At 41.1% G+C, this 25,067-nt stretch overlaps 1 protein-coding gene across 2 annotated transcripts in view; it reads right to left on the bottom strand.

Annotated features, from left to right (window-relative positions):
* LOC134577418 (myosin-10-like) overlaps positions 1-25,067 on the bottom strand; it is a 429,924-nt gene that overhangs the window by 286,737 nt on the left and 118,120 nt on the right. For both annotated transcript variants that reach the window (XM_063436146.1, XM_063436145.1), the window contains exon 3: positions 21,677-21,833. In XM_063436146.1, coding sequence (XP_063292216.1) covers positions 21,677-21,833 — 157 coding nt within the window. The remainder of the gene's footprint in view (positions 1-21,676; positions 21,834-25,067) is intronic.

Raw genomic sequence — 25,067 nt, 5'->3', positions numbered from 1 at the left:
ATGTAATGAGCAAGGCAAGGCATTTAGCCCTGTGCATAAAAGGGGTTTATCTACTAAACTGAGGGAAAAGAAAAGGGGAGAAATAAGGAAGTAAGGAATTCCCCAACTCCAAACGCTAAGTGGAGAAGATAACAACAAAAAAAAGGGAAAAGGGAATAAAAAGGAAAAGAAGAAAAGAGAAAAAAAATGTATTTAACCTCTTGCTCCCTATTAACAGTTAATTATCCCTATACCCTTGAGAAGGAGGACTGAAACACAGAGGATTTACAATATATGCTTGCACAACTTGCACAATTTGTCTGAAAGACTTTATATACAAAGACAGTATATATCAAAGCACTTGAAACACTATAAAGGTGTACTACTGGATTGCATAATGGCCCATTTTCTAAAAGAATGTTAAGGAAAGAGAAAAAAAGAAAAACAGATAGAAAGGGAAGGGGGAAAGGAGAGGAAAGAGTGAAAAGAAAAGAGAAAGTAGGCGGGAAAAAAGGGGGATTCCCTCATAATAGGGATTATCTCCAAATCTAAGTGAAATAGGAATTGGGGAGGGGAAGAGGAACAAAAGAGGGAGAGGGAAGGGAGGATAGAAAAAAGGAAAGAAAAAATAAAATAATTTGCTCACAGATAAAAGCAAGAAGCAATCAAACGTCACCCTTGCTATTTAGCAAACATTTATCACTATATGTATATCACTACTAACAACACGGAGAAAAGAAAAGATATATAAATTCAGAGCATATATTCAGAAGTTTTCAGTTGTTAAGAGGTAAAGAAAAAAGCAAAAAAAAAGTTAAGGTTAGATCCAAAGAAGGAATAAAGAACAAAAAGAAAGACAAGAAAAGCTAAAAAGATGACAAGTAAAAAAACGCAAGACACAAAAATAGCCGCTAATAAAGATTAAAAAACAAACAAAAGAAGCGGAACAAAAAGCAGAAAAAAAGGATCCCTCCTTTTTCTCCCCGATATCCCATCGAAGGCTATCCGAGATCTCCCTAAGTACATCAGAAATAAATTAAACTAATCCTATGGTACAATCATCAGCTTAAGAACAACTAAAAGCTATTGAAGAAAGGACCAATTAAGGAGAGGAACAGAGACATAAATAATGAGTAAATATTCACTGATAATGTGATAATATAAGATAGAATTAACGATATCGCTGAGGGGTACACTTGTTAAAAGTTATAAAGAAATACGGAGAGGGGAATGGGGTAATCGGGGAAGATATTAGATAAACACATTAATGATTAACTTAAATGCCACACAAATATATAGATATTAAATATTACATTATGTTTTAATAAGAGGGAGAGAAATAGAAGGTGATAGTGAATCCCCTTTTTTTCCCCTCTTTCTTCTCCTCCCTTCTCCCTTCTACTTCCTCCTCCTCCCTATTCTTAGATGTACAGCCTCGTATATTTGGCCTCGTATAGTTTTTTTTGTTTTTTGTTTTCTTTTCTTTTTCTCAGCAGTTTGTTGAACATAAATATTGCGCAGCTCCTCATTATGGATCTACATTATATTCATCTGTAGATCTGTAGTGCCCAATTGTATTATGACACATATTGGGGTATGGTGGAAAGGAAACATACCCAAGTATTTAAAAGTTATGTGTTGTTTTTTGTTTTTTTTTGTATATGCTGTCCTCGCACAGTCCATGTATCAAAAACTGTATTTATAAGAAAACTCCTATTATGATATGGCAAAGTGGCTAACTTTAAACGTTTGGGGCCTTAATACAGTCTATCAAAGAAAGACGCTAGTTGACTTCCTAAAAAAGGAACATATAGATGTAGCATTCATGCAGGAGACACACTGGACCAAAGAAATTGAAGAAAATACCTAATTAAAGCAATATTCTAACATAACAGATTCCGACCATATAAACTTCGAGAATATCTATCAAGAAATTGATTACGATGCTAGATATGTCATACTGGTCTGCAAATTAAATGAGGTCTTGTATATTTAACATATATGCACCCAATAAAGGCCCAGTTAGTCTCCTAAGGAAAATATGCAAAAAAATAGAGAATATCACACAAGGTTTATAAATAATGGCCGGGGATCTCAATTTGATACTAGATTATAAAATAGATAAGACATATCTAGAAAGAAAGGGAGTACCTAACGAAGTTAAGAACCAAACTAGAACATTTCATTTACTTTTGAGGGAATACAGTCTATATGATCTATGGAGAACAGTACATCCAGACGAGAATGATTTTACACATTTTTCTAGGGTATATTATTCATACTCACATATAGATTATTTTTTAGGAAGAATTCCTTTTATACAACAAATTCAAATTAAAAATATATAAATAAAATAATTAACATGGACAGATCCCAATGGAGTGATAATGGAAATCAAAGACCAGTTAATTTTACCTATTAGACCAGATTAGAAACTGGATAACACTTTATTAATACCATAAGAAAATAAAGAGTAATAGGATGACTAAATGCTACCTAGAGGAAAACAACACCGACGATGTCTCTTCAACAATGTCATGTTGCGCATACAAGTCAGTAGAGGTTAGAGGGTATTTAAAAAAAATGAAAGCAAATAAAAACAGAATAGAAGACATATCTCTTCCAGACCTTTATGTTGAACTCTATAATTTATCTAGAAGCAATCGAGAAAATATGTCTTTAGAAAAAATTGAGAAAATGGAAATAGTTAAAAATAAAATAAATAATTTTCTCTTAGAAAATTCTAAAAAAAAAAACCCTCCTTGATCTGAACCAATATTGGTACCTTAAAAGTAATAAAGCCGATAAATTATTAACAATTAAACTTACGGTAAGCAGAGAACAGCTAAAAAAAAAATCTTGAAAATAATCTATAAGGGCCTAACATATTATAATTCAAAGCAAATAGGGGAGATATTTAAGGAATTTTATCAAGACCTTTATAATATACCAATAAAACTAGATAAGAAATCCCTTAAAAAAATATCTTAGAGACTCAACCAAACTTAAATTAACAAGAGAACAAATACATTCTATAAATACTCTCATAACTCTTGAGGGGTCAAAATGGCCACTAACAAGCTTAAAAACAATAGGGCACCACGACCGGATGTTTTTTCTATTTTTATTTTTTTTATAAAATCACAAAAAAACAATATCAGCCCCCACCTGTTAACAATGTTTAATAGATTAGGATCTTTAGAAAGTCTACCAGAAGAAATGCTACAAGCAAATGTGGTACCAATTCTCAAACATAATAAAACCCCAACAGAAATAGCTAATTATCGTCCTATTTCACTCATAAATGTGAACATTAAGATCTACTCTGCTATTTTAGCCAATAGATTAAAAAATATCATACTATTATTAGTTTATAGAGACCAGGTTGGTTTTGTATCTTCAACTCAAAATATGAGAAGACTTATAGACTCTCTGGATATTTCAAAAAGAGATTCAATACCCAACTGGCCCTATTTCTAGATGCAGAGAAAGCATTTGATAGGGTCGGTTTGCAATTTATGCACAAAGTGATTGATTCATATGGATTTGGAGACTGTTTTATAAATAAAATCATGGCCTTATATACTACACCCACGGCTAGACTTAACGGTTCAGGAATAAAATCTCTCTGGTTTAATATAAGAAATGGGACCCGCCAAGGGTGTCCCTTGTCTCCTATTTTATACATTCTAGCCTTTTTGCAATGGTTAAGAGATAATACAATAATAATGATGAATCTTTATGCTTATGCAGATTATATTGTTATAATATTAAATAATATAGATACTTCTTTAGTCGTACTATTAAAAGAAATAACATTTAGTAGTTTCTAACTACAAACTAAATATGTCCAAAACATCAGCAATGCTATTAAATATCAACAAAAAAAAAGAAAACTTATTAAGATCCAAATATACATTTAAATGGACCACTGGCCCAATAGACTATCTCGGGATTAAAATATTGGAAAACCCCATAAAAATATTAGAATTCAATTTTCAAGATATATTAGCTCAAACTAAAGAAAATCTTAATAAATGGACGCATGAAGAATTATCATGGTGGGGTAGAATAAATGTAATAAGATCATATATTCTCCCTAAATGGACTTACTTATTTAGGATGGTACCGTTATTTTTTTTCCAAAAGTGGCTGAAAGAATAACAAAGGGTTTTTAATCATTATATCTGGTTTTCTAAAAGATCTAGAATTGCAACATCCATCCTTTGAAGGAATGTAGTAAAAGGTAGCATCAATTTACCTTTGGTTAATAGATATCACGAATCATCTATGATTCTGCACATAAAGAAATGGTGTGATCAAAAGTTTTTTTCCAAAGCATGGTACAAAACGGAAGCATTTGACAATGTTGATTTAAATTGTATTTCGTGGATAGATAGTAGGAATAAAAGATGGTCAAATTTAATTGTAGAAAATCTAATAAAATTTTTAAAGAAATTCCTAAATAAGAATGATCTCAGTCCATTAAGAATAAAATCAACTCTGTTAAATGTTTTAGAATATAACATACAGGATATTAATCTTAAAGAATGGATTGAAAATGGGATAACTACAGTTGACATTCTACTTAAAGGGAATCTCCAGGTTCCCTCTCCCTCCCACCCCCCAATCCCCAGTTACTGAAGGGGGGAAAACCCCTTCAGTCACTTACCTGAGGCAGCGGCGATGTCCCTCGTTGCTGTCTCCGCCTCCGCGCCGCTCCTCCTTCTTACTCCGTCGGCCGGTTGGCGAGACTGATCCCGCCCACCGGCCGAGGAGACCTAATGCTCATGTGCGGCAATGCCGTGCATGTGCATTAGGTCTCCCCATAGGAAAGCATTGAAAACGAATGTCAATGCTTTCCTATGGGGATTTGAGCGACGCTGGAGGTCCTCACACAGAGCTATAGAGCAGGAAGTTCCCTCTAGTGGCTGTCTATTAGACAACCACTAGAGGTGGAGTTAACCCTGCAAGGTAATTATTGCAGTTTATAAAAAACTGCAATAATTACACTTGCAGGGTTAAGAGTAGTGGGAGTTGGCACCCAAACCACTCCAATGGGCAGAAGTGGTCTGGGTGCCTGGAGTGTCCCTTTAATAACGGATATAATAACGGATAATTTAAACCTTTTTATTCTCTTGTTCAAGAATATAATTTGGGTCAAAAAGACATGTTTGTGTATTTAAGAGTTAAAAACTTCTTTATCCAAAATTTCAAAGGGAACCCTTTGAAAAAGGAAAAAAGAAGAAGTTCAGAAAGTCCTAGATGAGGATTATAATATTACAAAAATCCTGGACATAGGAATAGAAACGATTAAGGAAATAGATGTGAAGTTAAATGCTTTCCAAAGCTGGGAGAAAGATATAGGTAGAACCTTTGACATTATGACTGGTACAAAATAATGATAGACCTGAAAAAAAACATACATTGCCTAAATCTCTTAATTATAAAATCTTCCATAGATGGTATATGATGCCTACAAAATTGAACAAAATTTATCCCAATATTAGTTACATCTGTTGGAGATGTGAACACTTAGAAGGTTCCTTTTCCCATACATGGTGGCGTTAAAGCTAAAACATTTTGGTAAATGATAAAAAAAATCTTCTTTGGAATTTAGAGCTCCCACAGTTCCATTTTGAGTTAGAATCATTTATTCTACATCTTACATGGCCAAAATGAATAAAATATCTGGATATTTAATTACAAATATCCTGATCGCAGCTAAAATTTAACTTGCAAGGAATTGAAAAAAATCAGGAAATTCCTAGTTGGCCCTAGATTAAAAATCAAAAAACATATCAACTGAAGATGAAAGAAGGCATTATTGCGAATTCTGGCAGTGAGAAATTAAAGGGATTGACAAGATGGCTATCATTTATTGAGGTACAGCTGGACAAGGGGTAGAAAGAGTAGAGAGCCCCGAACAATAATGATAATAGCAACATTTACTGGATAGAATGGAGATAAAATCATGGCTGTGTGAGGAAAAAGGAAATGTTATGTGTATCTGTATTTGTGTTTACATGTTTTAGATGTATGCAATAGGAATAATCTATTTGGTTTGTGCTCTATAACTAAGAGGGCACAGACAAGTAATTGAATTTAGTAATCAATATATAAATTCCATGGCACAATTCATGTATGTATATATGTTATGTCTGTGTTTTGTAGTTTATGTTTTTATAATGGAAAAAAAACCCAATAAAGATATAAGTAAAAAAAAAAAAAAACACCGGGTAGATAAGAAATGAAATGGGTTTTAAACTAACTACCACCACTTCTCATGGACTAAACATAGATTTGCCTTGTTTAAATTTTTTTTTATAACATTGTTTTACTAATAACTACATGCACATACATTTATTTTTAAGAATTTTGTCCATCTTCTCCTCTGTATTTTGCATATATTGTTTTATTTTATTTTTTACTTACAATACATTAGCCTTTCAATTTTTCTTATTTTGATTTAACATCTGTTCTGATGCACCCACATATTCTATTTATTCTCTTGGTTTTTATTATTTTTGTCATTGTGTTATTTTCTGCTTAAAATACATTTATCTGATAGATTACAACCTGCTGTTTTTGTCATATAGATGCTGCTAATCTATTCTATTATTATGTTTAGAAATTATTATTGTAAATCATGTATTTAGTTTATATCTTTATATTCTAATTTTACAAAACATGGTTTTAGCTTAAAATATTTTTAATATGTTTTCATATTACCAGCTTTTTCTAATATTTTTGGCTTCCCCTCCCAGTATAGCTGACCTAAGTTGTTATAGCCACCTGGCCAGCCCTTTTACTCATTTTAAGGCAGTTTTTCCCCTTCCAACATGGCCGCTGCATGAGGACAAATGACCTGCGATGACATATTACACTCCTCGAAATAGAGGGTGTGTTCTTAATCCAACCTCCCGGTTTAAGTTAGCTTTTCTCCACCAAACGAGGAGAAAATAGATCATTACTCCACTGGGCTAAGCCCTTATCCCTCACATTAATGCCTAATGAGCGCACCTGCCTCTCGCGCTCCGCATCCATTCCTGCACTACTACTTTCCCACAATGCTATGCAGCATCAGGTGACGCTGCACTGATACGGTGCCATATGAGTGCCTTCCTACTTCCACAATTTCATTCTAAATAAGCTTTTATTACATTTTACAAATATTTTTTTTAAAGTATCAGTTTTATTTTAGCTATATAATTTGATTATGCAATTGTCTAACTTATGCATAGTTACTCATAGCCACGTCAACACGATGCAATCACATGATTAAGATATAATTTTTCAGCCAAAATTCAAAATCTGTACATTTGTAATATAAATGTGTTTGAGTACCAGATATGTGTTTCTGTCCACTCGATAAAGCCTCAAATGGTGAAACAAGTTATGGATTTTATAATATTTGTTATCTATAAAGTCTTATTTGGCTAACTCTATTTTGAGTTTTTTGGCCACATAGTTTTTAGTAATTTTACCTTTTTAGTTTGGTTTCTACCTGGCATCCTGTTCCTACCACTGGTGACATTGGTGGACATCCCCTAAAGAATCTAAGGTGGGGATTATACGCCTATGCCACCTACGCCTGATACATAGAGCAGTTTGTCTGCTCACAATATTGTAAGTAAGTTTTCAACTATTGCTTTTTTTAAAAAAAAAAAAAAACCCATCCCCCCACTTGAGCCACCTTATGTCATAGGAGTATTTTGGTTATATTTTAGGCCCTGGCTCGACTCTTATTTTACATCCCCTTGTTTTATTATGTCTAGAGGCCTCATTTGCAACTTTTTATATATTATTCAGGTCTGCCCAATATTTTTTTTTCTCGTTTCTTGTTTATTAACAAATAGTCACATGACCTATGATGTAATAAAATAAATAAATAAAATAAAACATATGCGTATGATCTAATATGCAGTCAGTACATGGATAATCAAAAAGAGGGGGGCCAAGCTGGTCTGAATAAATAAAAATACAAAGGCAACTCTAATGATGTTGAAAAATAGAATAAAAATGAAATATATAAGTGACTGATCAAGGGTGCACATATGTAAAAACAAACATGTAAATTATCCCAATGAACAAGATAAAATAACAAAACATTAAGATATATTAAAAAAATATAATAAAGACACATATGGTCATATATGATCATACGCATATGTTTTATTTTATTTTGGCTCTTTTCATATACATATAAACATATTTTCCTCTCTCTTTATATATAATCTGCAATTTAATATCTTTCTTAGGATTCTATTATGTTTCCTTTTAGCTTTAATGAATACCGGAGTAGTTCCGGTTTGTGTTTGCGCTCCACTGTGGAACGCATAATATATTTACAGCTCTCGATATTGGAAGAGCCAATTGCCAAGCAGTTCCGGTTTCGCCTGCGTTCCACGGGTGGAACGCAAGATAGAGCTGCAGCCCTTTACGTCGCGTCATTTCCGGGGCGACGTCAGCGAAACCGGAAGGGTCTATACGATATTTTCTTCATATTGTAGATACCGCCAAGATTGTATTTATATTGTTTTTTCCTATGAATTTATTAACACTTAATGACATTCTTGTATTTCTTTTTTTGCATTTTATATATGATGTGTTATTATTATCATGGACTTAATCTGCCGCGTCACTTCCGGTGTGACGCGTGCGGTTCACTGGTGGCTACAGGAAGTATCAATCACTCACACCAGGAAGTATTTACTATCATCAGGACTCTTATTTAAACGTTTGGAACCAGGACATTCTCCACACTTCTGAGGAAGCCTGCTACAGGTGAAACGCGTCAAGTGGATTTTAGAGACTATATATTTATATTTTTAAAGCTCTCTTTTAACTATTGTTAAATAAATTATCCTTACTTACTATATTTCGGATTTTTTATTTTTTTCACTCCTGGTTACCTGCTTGTTCCTTGGTGGGGACTATACCACCTATGCCATTAAGACTAGAGCAAGTTCTGCTCTAGCAAATGTGAGTACGATATTTTTACTACTTATTCACATATTTTAACAATACATACTGTACTATTTGGAGTTCTTTTATTTTACATATACCGCCCATATGAGAGTGTGAGGACCCCATATATCCTTAGACGGGGATTGTTCCGTCCAGGCGAGATAACAGCTGAGCTCTGAGTTAGCTCTGGGCCATGTGAGTGTGGAATATCTACAACTATTTATCCACCCACCATATTTAAATATACTACACTATCATTGTCTTTTATGTTTTATGCTTTTTTTGAGGTCTACTGTGTAAAGAAGACTATAAACTACAACCTCTGTGTACGTATATATATATATATATATTTGTATATATCTTTTCGTTTAAGGCGCGGTTTCCTTCCCTTTTTTTTCACATTTATCCATCACAAGGTTGGGGTTCCTTGTACTGGTTACTGCTGCCACATCACTCTACTATATATAGCGAGCGCCTAATTCACCCAAACTACCATTCTATGATGTAATGTGTCCGCTATTTTCAAAATGTTGTACTCTGGCAGTGAAGGTCCTCTCTATCTGTAAACTATACTATTTTATTTTCACTATTGCTTTTCAAATAAAGCTTATACATATATTACTACCCCTGTACTTTTCTATTATCCTGAGGTTACAGCAGGGATAGGCAACCTTCGGCACTCCAGATGTTGTGGACTACAACCCCCATAATGGTCTTACACCCATAATGCTGGCAAAGCATCATGGGAGGTGTAGTCCAAAACATCTGGAATGCTGAAGGTTGCCTATGCCTGGGCTACAGGATGCCTCAAAAACATCTGGAACCTATGTGGTTAAATTTCTGTATAAACACTCAGAACCAGGGCCATGTGTGGAATGCCAGGAATGCTTTCAATTAGCTAATACATGTAGTAATAAGTAATAGCTTGCTAACTGGGTAATATTTGCTGCAGTTTGGGTGTAACTCATATTTCCTCTGTACGTATGAATTACATAATTTATGATATATAAGCTTTGTTCACTGATGACTCAAGGCTCATTGTATTGTGGACATTAGTCTGACACTGAGACTTTGCAGCTGCAAATAAATAATTGTATGCTTCCTGTCAAACTGTGTCCAGTCTCTTATGTGCTTCTTAGCCTTGCATTCCTGCTACAATAGTATGTCAGAAACTGTTCATGTTAGATAGTGCACAGGATTGCATAAACAGTAGAGTTGAGCGGACACCTGGATGTTTGGGTCCGGCGGGTTCGGGCAAACTTTGAAAAAAGTCCGGGTTTGGGCTCGAACTTGACCCCGAACCCGAACCCCAATGAAGTCAATGGGTACCCAAACTTTTGGGCACAAAAATTGCTCTAAAAAACTCCTGGAAAGGGCTAGAGGGCTGCAAAAGGAAGTACAATGGGGTAAGAGTAGGACAAGTGCCCTGCAAACAAATGTGGATAGGGAAATCACTTAAAATAACATTATGTCTAGAGGCCTCATTTGCAACTTTTTATATATTATTCAGGTCTGCCCAATATATGTTTTCTCGTTTCTTGTTTATTAACAAATAGTCACATGACCTATGATGTAATGTGTCCGCTATTTTCAAAATGTTGTGCTCTGGCAGTGAAGGTCCTCTCTATCTGTAAACTATACTATTTTATTTTCACTATTGCTTTTCAAATAAAGCTTATACATATATTACTACCCCTGTACTTTTCTATTATCCTGACATAGGTACTTGGTATAATCTTCCTTGCTGGGGAATATACCACCTATTCCTTTGGTTTACGCAAAACAATTTTTTTTATATATATCACAGTGAGGATTTTAACCCGCATATATTTCATAGAGAAAACTGCACAAATATCCAAGAGTAGGGATCATGTAGATATTCGATAGTGTGATAGAGGCTACAGCAGGGACAGGCAACCTTCGGCACTCCAGATGTTGTGGACTACAACCCCCATAATGGTCTTACACCCATAATGCTGGCAAAGCATCATGGGAGGTGTAGTCCAAAACATCTGGAATGGGGGTAAGAGTAGGACAAGTGCCCTGCAAACAAATGTGGATAGGGAAATCACTTAAAATAACATAAAATAAGCAGCCGCTTAGTAGATAACTCCCTAATTCACACGTTATTAGGGAGCTATCTACCAAAAGGCTGAAAGACCTAAATTGGTCTTTCAGCCACATTTACTAATACTAAGTAAAGATTACTTAGTATTAGTATTAGTAAATTCAGCCCCTACTAGCTATACCGCAAGTAGGGGCGTGTCTAGTAACTGTGAGCAGCTCACTGTACAAACAAAAAACAAAAAAAAAAACCTATTGCCCCCACCTCTGTGCAACGGGTGGGGGCCCTTTATAAGAATGTGGAGGGGGGGACCTACTGTCCTTACCCCCGGTCCCCACCCCTGAGCAGCAGGTGGGGGCCCTAAATAACAATAAGGGGGTAACTACTATTCTCCCCCCCAGCCCTCACCCCTGAGCGGTGGGTGGGGGCCATAACTAAGAATTTGTGGGGGACGACCTACTGTCCTCCCCCCGGCCCCCACCCCTGCGCGGCGGGTGGGGGCCCTAAATAACAATAAGGGGGGGGGACCTAATGTCCTCCCCCCCAGCCCGCACCCCTGCGCGGCGGGTGGGGGCCCTAAATAACAATAAGGGGGAGGACCTAATGTCCCCCCCCCGGCCCCCACCCCTGTGCAGCGGGTGGGTGCCCTAAATAACAATAAGCGGGGGGGACCCTTATTGTTATTTAGGGCCCCCATCAGCCGCACAGGGGTGTGGGGGGAGGACATTAGGTCCCCCCCCTTATTGCTATATAGGTCCCCCCTTTAGTTTAAAAGCCCCCACTCGCGCGTCGCGGGTGGGGGCTCAGGAGGGGAATTTTCTTTTAACTCTTTAATAGACATGCCCCTACTAGCTGGGTCACATGCTGCACTGGCAAATCACAGTAGGCATGGCTTTGATGGCTTCTAAGGGCACACGAGTCAAACGCTTGTTGATTGGCTGCCCTGCGGCCTTTCAAAACGCATCATTAAATCGCCGAACACCGAACTCCAACCCAAACATACAGTGATATGTCCGTGTTCGGGTCCGGGGTCCAAACAACTTAATGTTCGGTACGAACCCGAACGGCTGCCCACTCGCTAGTTTTTAATATTTTTTTTTTTTTTTTTATTATATTTTATGAAGTACAGACATTTGATATACATTTTATACAGTTTACAATTTTTCCGTTTACATCTTCTAGACTTTTGATACAACGTTCCTTGCCAATACAATTCTTTTGACATATTTCAGAGTTTACCTTAGTTTACATATTTATCTATCTATGCATAATAAATGGAATACAATACCCTCCTTGCATCTTCCTTGTCGTGTATTACAGATTTTCGTCTTCTATTATCTAGAATCAAATGCTATGTATAGCCTCTGTATCCTTAGTAACTCTGTGCTATTGGTCCTATTGTTCCGTTGCTGCTATGGCCTGTGGTATTCATAATGAACCTGTGGTATTTATAATAAACCTTTATCTAATGTATTGACGTTGCACCTGTATCATCCTGTTTATGGTGATCAATCCGTCTGTACCCATTTTTCTTTCTTGTGTAACTAAACTGGGGAGGGAATTCCTGGGTGTTAGATAGGTAGGGGAAGGGGGTGGGGAAGGGGTTGGAACCTATGTTCCCGGTAATTGCTACCTGGCTTGTGACCTTATTCTTTAGCCTATGCCTTTGTTCATCTTGTTCTATTCTCTGGATGTCTGTACGTATCCCACAGTTCCCATGCCTCTATCCAGAAATTCCGTGGTATCCTATGTTCCCGGACCGTACTTTCGTAAAGTCTAATAGTATCTATATGTGAGAGGATTGTGTCTATCAGTGGAGGCTCTTTTTGTAGCCATGCCCTAGCTATAGCTGTTATGACTGCCATAGTGACGTGGAAGAAAAGGTATCTTTGGGATTTTGAGAGGTCCTGCGGTATGTGGTGCAGAAGGTATATCTCTGGCTTGAGTTCCACGTCCATATTCCCTATTTTTTGTATTAGGGACTGAATATTCCTCCATAGCTTTACAATGTCGGGGCATGTCCACCATATGTGCATGACGTCTCCTACGTCATGTCCACACCGCCAGCACGCTCCTGTCTGTTTCGGGTCCATATGCCTCAACCTGGTGGGCACTATGTGTCATCTATACAGTATTTTTTTTGACATCTCTATCTGAGATGTGGACAGAGTTAGACGCCTATGCGCTACAAAACTTTTCCTCCAGTTTTCTTGAGGTAATTGTTTCCCTATGTCCTGTTCCCATCTTTTGATAAAGGTCAAGTCCCTTATTCGTGTTGCGGGTAAATAGCTGTGGTATATCATGGATAGAATTCCAGGCGTGGTTTTTGTGTTAGTTCATAGGTGTCCTAATGCTATCAGTTTTCTTTTAGTGTGTGCCGGGAGTTGTGCGTCATTATGTTTCTTGAGCCACGATATTATCTGTCTGTGCGCGAACTCCGCCGTGAGTGGTAAGTCATATTTTCCCTTTAATGATGTGAATGTTAGATACTTGTCTTTATCTCTAAGTTGGTGTAAGTGTGTCAGCAGAATTTCTGCCCATTTTTTGATGTTTATTAGTGGAATTAATATTTCAAAAGAATTTAAAGGCATTGCTGGAAGCACTTCTGTCTCTAAGTTAAGAGATTTTTTGTATTTATCCCATTCTTTTAGGGTTAAAGATGTTGTGGGGAGAATAGTGGTATATGTTTTCCGGTGTTTTTTGCTGATACCTGCCAATGTGGTAATTTCACAGCCTTCCGTGTATGACGCTTCTAAGTGCACCCACGCCGGGGGTGTGGCATGGGCACGAATGGCCGCCACCAGCGTACTGATGATCGCCGCTTTGTAGTACAGATTTAAGTTTGGGAGACCCATGCCCCCTTCTGTTTGTGATAAATAGAGCGTTTTCGCAGCGACCCTGGGACATTTTTTAGCCCACACAAAGGTGTTAATTGTCTTTTGTGCATCTTTGATATATGCTGTAGGGAGGTGTATGGGCAGAGTGCGGAATAGATATTGGAGCTTGGGGAGGACCATCATTTTGGTGGCATCTACTCTCCCAGTCCATGAAATATATTTATTTTCCCAACCCCGGAGTTGAGTTTTAATGTTATGGAGGAGTGGAACAAAGTTGGCTTTAATCAGTTTGTGTACATGGGTCGTGAATTTTATGCCCAGGAATATAAGGTGGTCTTGTCTCCACTCAAAGGCAGTGGTTCGTTGTAGTATTTTAGTTACTGCAGGCGGTGTACATATGCACATTGCTTGCGTCTTAATTTCATTTAGCTTGTAATAAGAACAAGCACTGTATGTCTGCAGTAAGGTATTGAAGGCTGGTATGGAGGTTTGTGGGTTAGTTAGTGAGAGCATGGCATCATCAGCATATGCTGTAATTTTATATTCCCTTCCTCCTCTTTCTATGCCAGTGATTTTTGCGTTATCTCTAATGGCTTGCAGCAATGGCTCCAAAGCTAGGATATAAAGGAGTGGTGATAACGGGCAGCCCTGACGGGTTCCGTTGGTTATATAAAAGGGTTCTGATGCAAAGCCTCCGTTCGTGACTCTAGCCGAGGGTTCGGAATATAGTGCTGCTATTAAGTTCAGGAATTTTTGTGGGAAATTACATTTCTGTAGCGTTGCTCTTAGGAAGCCCCAGTGCAACCTGTCAAACGCTTTTTCGGCGTCTAATGACAGGAACACACTGGGTTCCCCTTGTTGGTATTTGGCATATAATAGATTATAAAGTTTCCTTGTGCCTTCAGCTCCCTGTCTGCCCTTCACAAACCCCACTTAGTCATGATTGATAATGGTGGGCATCATATCTGCTATCCTTGTGGCATATAGTTTGGCTAATATTTTAGTGTCTGTATTCAGGAGGGATATGGGTCGTAAATTTTGGGGTTTGTTTGGTGGTTTATCAGGCTTAGGCAATGTAACAATATGTGCCATCAGCATGTCCCGTGGCATAGTACCTGTGGATATGATATGGTTGAATGTCTCTACCAAGTGTGGTCCTAGAACATGGCTAAACCTTTTGTAATAAGAGTTTGTGAGTCCGTCTGGTCCCGGTGATTTACCCGGTGGAAGCGCTTTTATGACTTGTAGGATTTCCATCAAGGTGACAGGATCGCTAAGTCTTTTATTGTGTTCCTCTGTTAGTTTAGGCAGAGAGATGTTAGACAGGAAGCTTCTGATGCCCTGCGTGGTTGGTTGGTTTGTTTTAGGGTCCTGTTTTATATTATATAGCTTTTCATAAAATTTAGCCATTTCTACCAATATGCCTCTTGGGTCATGCACTTTTCCTCCTGTTTGGTTGTGTAAATAGGGGATTTTCGATTGGGCTTGTTTCTGTCTTAGAAGCGACGCCAAAGCCTTACCTGCTCTATTACCCTGTTTGTAAGTGCGTATTTTCAGATTCTGAAGCATATGTGCCGTTTCGTGTAGTAATATCTCATTTATTTGTTTCGTGAGTGAGATTATGTCTGTCGCTAATGCCGCCGAAGGGGTGGAACAATGAGCTATTTGTAGCTCTCTCAGTTTTTTTAACAAATCATGGTATTTTTGTTCTTTAGTTTTCTTTAAATAGGCCGCCCTACTGATAAACATCCCTCGGACTACAGCCTTATGGGCTTGCCAAATAGTTGTGGGTGTCAGTTCCGGCATTTTGTTGATGTAGAAGTATTCACTAAGGTCGTGGCTTATTTGGTTACAGAAGTCCTCGTGCATTGTTAAGGTGTCATTCAGTCTCCACGGGGGTTTCCCCTTATGATCGAAATTTGCCTGTAACGTTATTATTACCGGGGCATGGTCGGACCATATGATGTCCCCAATCTCACTATTTTTTACCCTCGTTAGAAGGTCGGCCGTGACAAGAATCATATCTATTCTAGAGTGTTTTTGCATGGGTGGAATTTTATTGAGGACTTTAAGTAGAAAGTTCCTCTGATTTACATTCGGACTATATATACCCACCAACGTGTATTTAATATTGTTAATAGTACAATATATTATGAGATAGCGCCCCTGTGCATCTTTTTTAAGTTGCAACAATTCGAACGTGAGAGATTTGTGAAAGAAAAAGGACACTCCCCTGGATTTGGAAGAGTGGGTTGCGTGGAATTGAGTTGGGAAATCTCTGGTGCCGAAATTACTGATTTTGTCATGTTTAAAATGTGTCTCTTGTATACACATAATGTCTGTGTGATTTTGCTTCATTGCGTCTAAAAGTATCCTTCGTTTATGCGGGGTGTTGAGACCCCTTACATTATGGGATTGTAGTGTCACACTCATTTGTAAATAGTAAAGTATTGCTTATGGGCAGCAGAACGTGCCTAAGGCCCTGTAGTTTGCTTCTTTTAGGTGGGCCAATTTGTATCGTTTTATCCCACTGGGGTGTCATATACTTTGTTCGCAGACATGTATCTCGAAGTTTATAAGTTCTTGCGGTATCTCTTTTACCGGGATTGTGGAGGGGGTAGGAGAATATCAGGTAACCGGGGAGGGTATAACTGGGATTTTTACAACGCACCCCATGCGGGGTTATGGCGCCTAACTGCGGAGCCATGGGGGGTAGATATCTAGATATCTGTTTGGGTGGCTAACGGCCTTAACTTTGTAGTTATGTCTTTTAGGACCTGGTCTTATGAGTGGTGACCCGCTAGTTCCACAATGTGGCCACTAGAGATGAAGCCTCTATCAATTAGGCGATGCATTGCAGTTATACGACATCATTTAACAATATATAACAATACTTTCCCATTATTAACAACAAAACTCGGGGATCATGCATAGCAGTCATGTCTATCCATTATAGTCTATATATGTGCCAATCAGGTGCTACATATCTAGATGAAAACATTCAATCTATTAAATTAAGTGCTAGTAGATTATAAAGAGTGTGTGAATGAGTATATGAAATCCCCCCTTTTTTTTTTTGTGTTTTTCTTTTTTTTTGTTGTTTTTTGTTCTATGTGTTGGGCCGTTAAATATCAGTCTTCAGGTGCCCCGCATTAAGTTGCTGTGCTCATTTCAGAAGATAGGGACTTCTGTCCTGCATGTTATGCCCAGCACAGGGGTAGCACCAATACAACAGCTCACACCACCCTCCCTCCTATAGAACTGAGCACTAGATATAACGAAAGTACTTGGGCTTAACTCATATGTCTATGGGCACCATATACGATACCTGAGCTTTCAACCAGGCATTGTCTTATAGAATAAAGTGTCCCAATGTCCACATTTCTTTTCCGTTGGTCTCTACGGTATCTTCGGTTTTGTAGTAAGCTTAGGGAAGAGATGTGAAAGTGCCATAGCTGCCATCTGACGTTGCTCATGCTTCTTAAATAGCATTTTCATCCATGTTTTCTGTGTCCTGTGCATGGAAGTAATTTTAACTGCGGATATCATCCAGTTCAGATAACATATGCCATATGTTTCCAAAGGCCTCTCCAGAGGTTCAAGGCACATCAAATGCCTGTGAGGTGTGTAGCATTTTGCTTGTCCGGTCACCATCTTCAGTTATCAATGATCAGGGTTATTCCTTTTCGGAGATTTCATGTTCCATTCCGTCGGGATTCGACGGGGAGATGTCGCCGCTTTTCCCACTGCTTTACTTGCTATGCCCCAGGATTGTAATAGCCGTGCACAGTGGCGGCTCTAGACTTTGTGAGGCCTTAGGCGAAACTCAAACATGAGGCCCCCACTAACACCTAAAGTTAAAAATAGGGGTTGCATTGTGTGTATAAGGTGCTGTTGTTTTATTTAAGGACAAGCTTGCAGCGCTGAATACAGAGAGCTAGTCTCTGTATTCATCGTTCAGAGGCTTGCTGTGTTGCGGCTCCCTGTGCCGCTGCATTATGATCTCTCTTTGTGACTGTAGTTATGGCATAATATGCAAACTAACTTAATTTGCAATAAACTAATTTAATTAGCAATTATGCCAATCGTTTATACATGACTGAAGGGTATGGTTACAAAGCCTTGCAGTCGTGTATACATAAGTGCCGGTGTATGTATATATGAGTGTATCTGGCATTGTCTACCTATGTGTAACAGGGTTTGGGGTGAGTGTTGCACAGTTGGAGTACAAGATTGTAAGGGTTTATGTAATAAGGTGAGTGTGGCAGGGTGAAGGGGGTGAGTGGGTCAGACTGATAGAGGATGAGTGACAGGGTTGGGAGGTAAGTAAGTGTGACAGTGCAAGAGAAGGTGAGTCTGACAGGGTTGATGGGGGGTTAATGCGATAGGGTAGGTGTGGCAAAAGCAAGGATTTTGGTATGGTTGCAGTGGGTGAGAGTGATAGGATTAGGAGGGGTTATGTGAGTTTGGGCTGGGTGTAGAGGCGACAGTGTGTGGGGACTGAAAGTGTTTGGGAATGGTGATAGTGACAGGGTAGTGGGGTGGTAGGGTGGCTGTGACAGGGTATGGGGTGGTAGGGTGGCTGTGACAGGGGGTGGCAGGAGGGCAGTGACAGGGTACGGGGTGGTAGGGAGCAGAAGGTGGTAGGGTGGCTGTGACAGGCCAGGGGGTGGTAAGGGGCATAGGATGGTAGGATGGCAGAGGGTGGCTGGGGCAGGGGTGGTAGGGTGGCTGGAGCAGAGGGTAGCTGTGTCAGAGGGTGGTGGGGTGGCTGGGGCAGTAGGGTGGCTGTGGCAGTAGGGTGGTTGTGGCAGTAGGGTGGTTGGGGCAGGGGGTGGTGGGGTGGCTGGGGCAGTAGGGTGGCTGGGGCAGAGGGTGGTGGGGTGGCTGGGGCAGTAGGGTGGTGGGGTGGCTGGGGCAGAAGGGTGGTGGGGTGGCTGGGGCAGAAGGGTGGTGGGGTGGCTGAGGCAGGAGGGTGGTGGGGTGGCTGGGGCAAAGGGTGGTGGGGTGGCTGAGGCAGGAGGGTGGTGGGGTGGCTGGGGCAAAGGGTGGTGGGGTGACTGGGACAGGAGGGTGGTGGGGTGGCTGAGGCAGGAGAGTGGTGGGGTGGCTGAGGCAGGAGAGTGGTGGGGTGGCTGGGGCGGTAGGGTGGCTGTGGCAGAGGGTGGTGGGGTGGCTGGGGCAGTAGGGTGGTGGAGTCCTGGGGCAGTAGGGTGGTGGGGTGGCTGGGGCAGTAGGGTGGCTGGGGCAGAGGGTGGTGGGGTGGCTGGGTCAGGGGTTGTACAGTGGCTGGGGCAGTATGGTGGGTGGCTGGGGTAGTAGGATGGTGGGGTGGCTGGGGCAGGAGGGTGGTGGGGTGGCTGGGGCAGTAGGGTGGCTGGGGCAAAGGGTGGTGGGGTGGCTGAGGCAGGCGGGTGGTGGGGTGGCTGAGGCAGGAGGGTGGTGGGGTGGCTGAGGCAGTAGGGTGGCTGGGGCAGTAGGGTGGCTGGGGTAGTAGGGTGGCTGGGGCAGAGGGTGGTGGGGTGGCTGGGGCTGTAGGGTGGTGGGGTGGCTGGGGCTGTAGGGTGGTGGGGTGGCTGGGACTTTAGGGTGGTGGGGTGGCTGGGGTAGTAGGGTGGCTGGGGCAGAGGGTGGTGGGGTGGCTGAGGCAGGAGGGTGGTGGGGTGGCTGGGGCAGTAGGGTGGCTGGGGCAGAGGGTGGTGGGGTGGCTGGAGCAGTAGGGTGGCTGGGGTAATAAGGTGGTGGGGTGGCTGGGGCAGTGGGGTGGCTGGGGCAGTGGGGTGGCTGGGGCAGAGGGTGGTAGGAAGGCAGGGTAGGGAGATGAAGCAAAAATACCTTTTGATGAACTGTTTCCCTGGTGGTCCAGTGGGCGGTAAAGGCTTTATCCCTGGTGGTCCAGTGGGCTCCCTTTACGGTCTGCAGCTCCGCCGGGTGCAGAGCTGCAGACCACATGGTAAGTTTAGTCTCGCGATCTCAGTCAGTCAGAGCGTTGCCGTGGTAACCCGCGGCAACGCTCTGATTGGCGGAGATCGCGAGACCCACTCAGTCTGCAGCTCTGCACTCGGCGGAGCTGCAGACAGGCTGTCTCTCTTCCGGGCAGGCACAGGAGGTGCCTCGCACCCGGCGGCATTAAGGGCAAGCCGCCGGGCCCCCTCCTGTGTCGGGTCCTCGGTCTATGACCGAGGACCCGATCTGTCACACTGCCCTAAGGCGATTTAGGCGGCCGCGAGGCCCCCATCAGCGCGAGGCCTTAGGCGGCCGCCTAAATCGCCTAATTAGAGAGCCGCCTCTGGCCGTGCACCTTCTTCAGGCGAGGATACAGTGTGCAGCTTACCCTCTCGGGAGATAATCATTTTGGTTGGAAATCCCCATCGAAATCTCATGCCGCTAGATCTTAGACTGTCGGCGATATGGGAGAGCTCTCTTCGTTTTTTCAACGTTGAAGCGGACAGATCCGCAAATAACTTCACCGACGGGTAATCTGGATGTGGAGTAGCCCGATTTCTGCATGTGCGTAATATTAGCTCTTTAATGTGGTAGTAGTGTACTCGTGCGAGTACATCCCTTGGCACTTCGTCCGGCAAGTATCTGGGTTTTGGGATTCTGTGTGCGCGGTCTAGGAGTAACATCTCTCCCGGTATATCAGGCGCTTATGCCTTAATAAGGCCTCTGATAAATGCCTGCAGATCCTCTGGTCCGACTGATTCCGGAACTCCCCGCAGCCGCAGGTTGTTCCTTCTCGACCGGTCTTCAAGGTCTGCCAGTTTCGTCTCAGTCGTGGTAAGCCGTTGCTCCAAATGTTCAACATGACTCGCCAAGTCATTGTGTGCTACAGTAAAGTCGTCCATTTTGGACTCGACATGCGTCGTCCGTTTACTGACCTCTTGGACGTCTCTTTGGAGCGAATCCATTGAATGCTGCCAAGACATGATTAGTTTCTGGGACAGGTTTTCAAGCGCCTCTTGCAGGTAGCTTTTAGTTAAGTGCTCAGGCGCTGTAGGCACTCCTGTGTCTGATAGCATGTCTCGAGGCGTTGAGCTGGCGTCGCCATCTTGCGAAGGCCTCAGTTGGTCCGCGGGCTCTATTTGCTGTTTGCCGCCGAAAAAAAAAAGATTTTTTCATTTTTTGCAGAATTCTTCTTTGATTTGGTTTGTGCCATCCTTAATCGTATCAATTTGTTGGTCCTAAATGTCTGGTATTCGATATATTATCGGCCTTGGGAGCCAGAGCTCAGGTTCAAGCGACCATTAAGCTCGGCAGTCAGCCACGCCCCCCAGTTTTTAATATTTAGCAAACATACCCCCACCTCCCAGATGGCAGTTGAGAAATATGGAAGTACTTTATCCCCATTTATAGCAGTATAGTGATCTTATTGACCCCCATAGAATTTTTATTTAATTATTTAATGTGGCAGCTGTCTAGGAAGGAATTTGGTCATTTTTGCTAGATTTTTTCAATTCAGACAAAATCCTGTGTTTAGAGTTGGTGTCAGCATTTTTTACTATTAACCCCTTAAGGACACATGACATGTGTGATATGTCATGATTCCCTTTTATTCCAGAAGTTTGGTCCTTAAGGGGTTAAAGAACTCAGAAAATGCAACAGATCTTAGGGTCACTTATAGTAGTTTAAACGAAAACCAAATGCTGCCCACTATTGAGATAATAATTGACAGTGAACAATTGGATCTATTGTCAGCTTAGTATTGAAGCTGTCAAGTTAAAGTCAGGAGAAAACTCAAGAATGTGCAAGTTTCCGATTCTGAGTGATATCTATGACACTTCAGCTGTATTATAAATATGATAGTATAACTTAGTCATCTTACCTTGAAGCATGCTGCGATAAGCTGTCTCTGATATAGCATATATGTGAGGGGGCATCTCATGGCGTTTTTTTCCTCTGTACATTTCCACTATTTGTTCAGTATATATAGGAAGGTTCTTGTAAGGATTAATCACTACACAAAAGAGACCTGAATATGTCTAAAAAAAATGAAAACAAAAACATCCAGGTCAATGTATGGTATACAGATAGAATATATATACTATACAGTCTGTATTAAAGAGATTTAAAGCAATACAATACAAGGTATGCATGGTGTGTTTTACATCTCTCTTAACTTTGTGACAATGGGACAGGGCAGGCATTCATAGAGGGTGTCGCCAGTGAAGCAACTGGCATTACTGGTGGCAATGGGCCCTTCTGGAAAATAGGCGGGTCGCCCACTAAAGGGGCATATGCGTCTGGCATCTGAAGGTGTGTCTGTATGTGTCAGGATCCTATTCTGGCAACTCAAATAATGTTTATTTTCTTCGGTTTTAATTTTCTCCAATACCAGTGTCTCACCACTAGTGGCCTCCCTAGTCACTTGCCACCTCAGTCTCTCTTACCTGCATAGCATGATGGTCCAAATCTGCTATAAAAGGCCACACCCGACTAAACCAAACTACCTTTACATTGTGAGAAGTTGTGTTCAGAACCTGACACGTCTTCTAACCCAGGCTCTTACTAAAGAAAACATGCTCTAATCTTTCTTGAACCTTGAACCATCCTGATTTATTCCAACCTAATCTCCAATTTAAAACTGCTTTATTTCTATACTGGATTTTGTTTTCATATTGATTTTGTTCCAACCTACCTGGATATTACAGACTTTCATATTATTTGCAAGTAACCTAAAAGACCCTGAAACTGCAGTTCTGACCTCAATTGCTACCTTAACCTGTTTAACTTTATTCTTTATGTTCCTGTTTAGTTGTCTCTAACTGTATCCCTGTTACCTATTACCTTAAACCTGCTTAGTGCATTTTGCCTAAATCTTCACTTCTGTTCCTTCTATTAACTCTAACCCATAGTTTCTTTTATAGGTTTTCCTGTTACTTTACAATCTCGTCTGGGGCTTATTGACTAACTCACTACTCTAGTGAGTAGCACCTGAGGCATACCCACTCCCCGTTAGTATGCCACTGTTTACTATCCAGAGGTTAATGAGGCAGTGAAAAAATATTGTGCTTCCAGCCCAGAGTATCACTTGGCATCTGCAAAGCCAAACCTAAGGGCTCCTCTTATACCTCTTGCACCTTTTGAATGGATTGATATGGACATAGTGGGTCCATTAGAAAGGACTGCCCGGGGACACCAATATATTCTGGTTATTTTTGATTATGATACTCGATGCCCAAAGGCCATTCCCTTACGCAAGGCTAATGCTAAAAACATTGCAAATTAGTTGGTACAGTTGTTTTCACTGGTAGGCATCCCAAAAAAAATCCTTACTGATATAGGAACTCCTTTTTCTTTCTTGCCTTATGAAAGATGTGTTAACTGTTTAAAATACAGGCTTTGAAAACCTCTGTATACCACCCGCAGACTGATGGGCTTGTAGAGAGGTTTAACCACACACGTAAGTTGATGCTAAAAAAAGTTATTAGCAGGGATGGGAAGGACTGGGACATGCTTGTTCCTGACTTATGGTTCACAATCAGTGAGGTCCCCCAGAGCTTGACCACATGGTATTTGGTCATACTTAGGGAAACGTGGAAAGAGCAGGGAGTTCCAGGAGCTAATGTTATACACTATGTCAAAAAGGTACACGAGCAAACAATTTAGGTTGTGCTTCTGGTTTGATAGCAGAAAGTAAGCTTCTGTCTCATTGGCAAAGTTCATATGAAATCCGAGAAAAGATTATGACTGTTAACTACAAAGTTAGTTAATCTGACTGCCAGGAGAAAGTGAAATTTTTGCACGTAAACCTTCTTTAACCATGAAAAGATAGAGAGGGATATGTAAGCATGTTGGACCATATCCAATCCCCAATCCTCTGAACAGTCAGTGGCTAACTTCACTGAGCTGACATCTAACCAAATGGAGGAAGTTAAGGACAAGGTGACAAGGAATATGGGTGTCTTCACCCCAATGCCAGGTAGTACTCCTGACATGACTTGTTACGAGATAACAGAACCTGCAGTGACTATTAACCAGAAATCCTACAGGATACTTGAAGCATAAAGGGATGCAGTCAGAATATCATTGATTCAATGTTAGAGCTGAGGGTTATTGCAGAGTTTTATAGTAACTTGTTTAGTTCTGTAATGATTTCAAAACCTTTCCCATGCAATCAGAGGGGGGCTGGTCACCTAAACACACCATGACAGATACACACCATGACAGCCACACAGCCACACACACTCACAAATAATTATATGTTTTAATTCAAGTCTGTGACAAACTCCCCTTTTCAAGTGAGTTTGCCATGAGCTCCTGGAGGAGCCTGCTTGCCAGCCTCCTGCCCACAGACTATGGGCCCTGCAAGGAAACCTGTAAAAGACTACCAAACATGACCGACTGTTAGCATTCATTTCCCTGGAACTGTTTTGGGCATGGGGCCATGCTTGCGGTCAGTCAAAACTATGACTTCCAGGAAATTCCTGAACCGATCTGGGTGATTTTTGGATATGTTGTTCACCCAGATCGGGGCTATCAGGAGATGTGACTCAGTGGGGATATGTTGGATTTTGGGGTACTTTCTGAACTTTGTGAAAGTGTTTTTTTCTGCCTGGAGATAATTGCGTTACTTACAGGACTTTATTCAATTATCTCCTAAGCAGGAGGTAGGGATTGTGTGCTGTACATGGGCGTGTCACAGACTGCATGTTGTTCTGATTGGTTTATGTCCTTTGTGTTCCTGTGCCCCATCAGGTCCAGGTCCTCTGGCCTGGAAAATTGTATAAAAGGCCAGTGTGTCCCATTAAACTTGAGATTCCTGCTTACACTCCAAACAGTGTGTAGTCCAGTTATTGGAGGGAAAGAAGATTTGCTCCTGTGTCTGCTATTCCAGCTATTTGCAGGAGATTCAATGGGGAAAGTCCTTGTAAGGACTAGAGATAATTCCCCATTCGGTTCCAGAGTTCCCAGGACTGAGTGTCGTCCAGTGCCTGGAGGTGTCAGAGCTAATTTTACCTTTGGATCCAAGAAGGAGGTGGCGGTTCCAAGGCCCCAGTCAAGCTACAGTGACTGAGGGCAAGAAGTGCTGCGGTTTGTCCCCTGTTTCAGCTAGGAAGTGGTCCTTTGGCGGAGGTACCCAGTCGGGTGCCAGGTGATCTGTTACAAAGTCCATCCAGCCTCCCTATCTTTGGGAGAGCTCAAGTGGGTCAGCTTTTCCTGTGCTCCAGTGTACAGCCGGTGGGGGGGAAAGTGGAGGCAGGAAAGCAGGTGGA

The sequence above is a fragment of the Pelobates fuscus genome, chromosome 11 (genome assembly GCF_036172605.1).
Source record: "Pelobates fuscus isolate aPelFus1 chromosome 11, aPelFus1.pri, whole genome shotgun sequence".
NCBI lineage: Eukaryota > Metazoa > Chordata > Amphibia > Anura > Pelobatidae > Pelobates > Pelobates fuscus.
The sequence above is the reverse complement of the archived record's forward strand: the minus strand, read 5'-3'. Positions and strand labels throughout refer to the sequence as shown.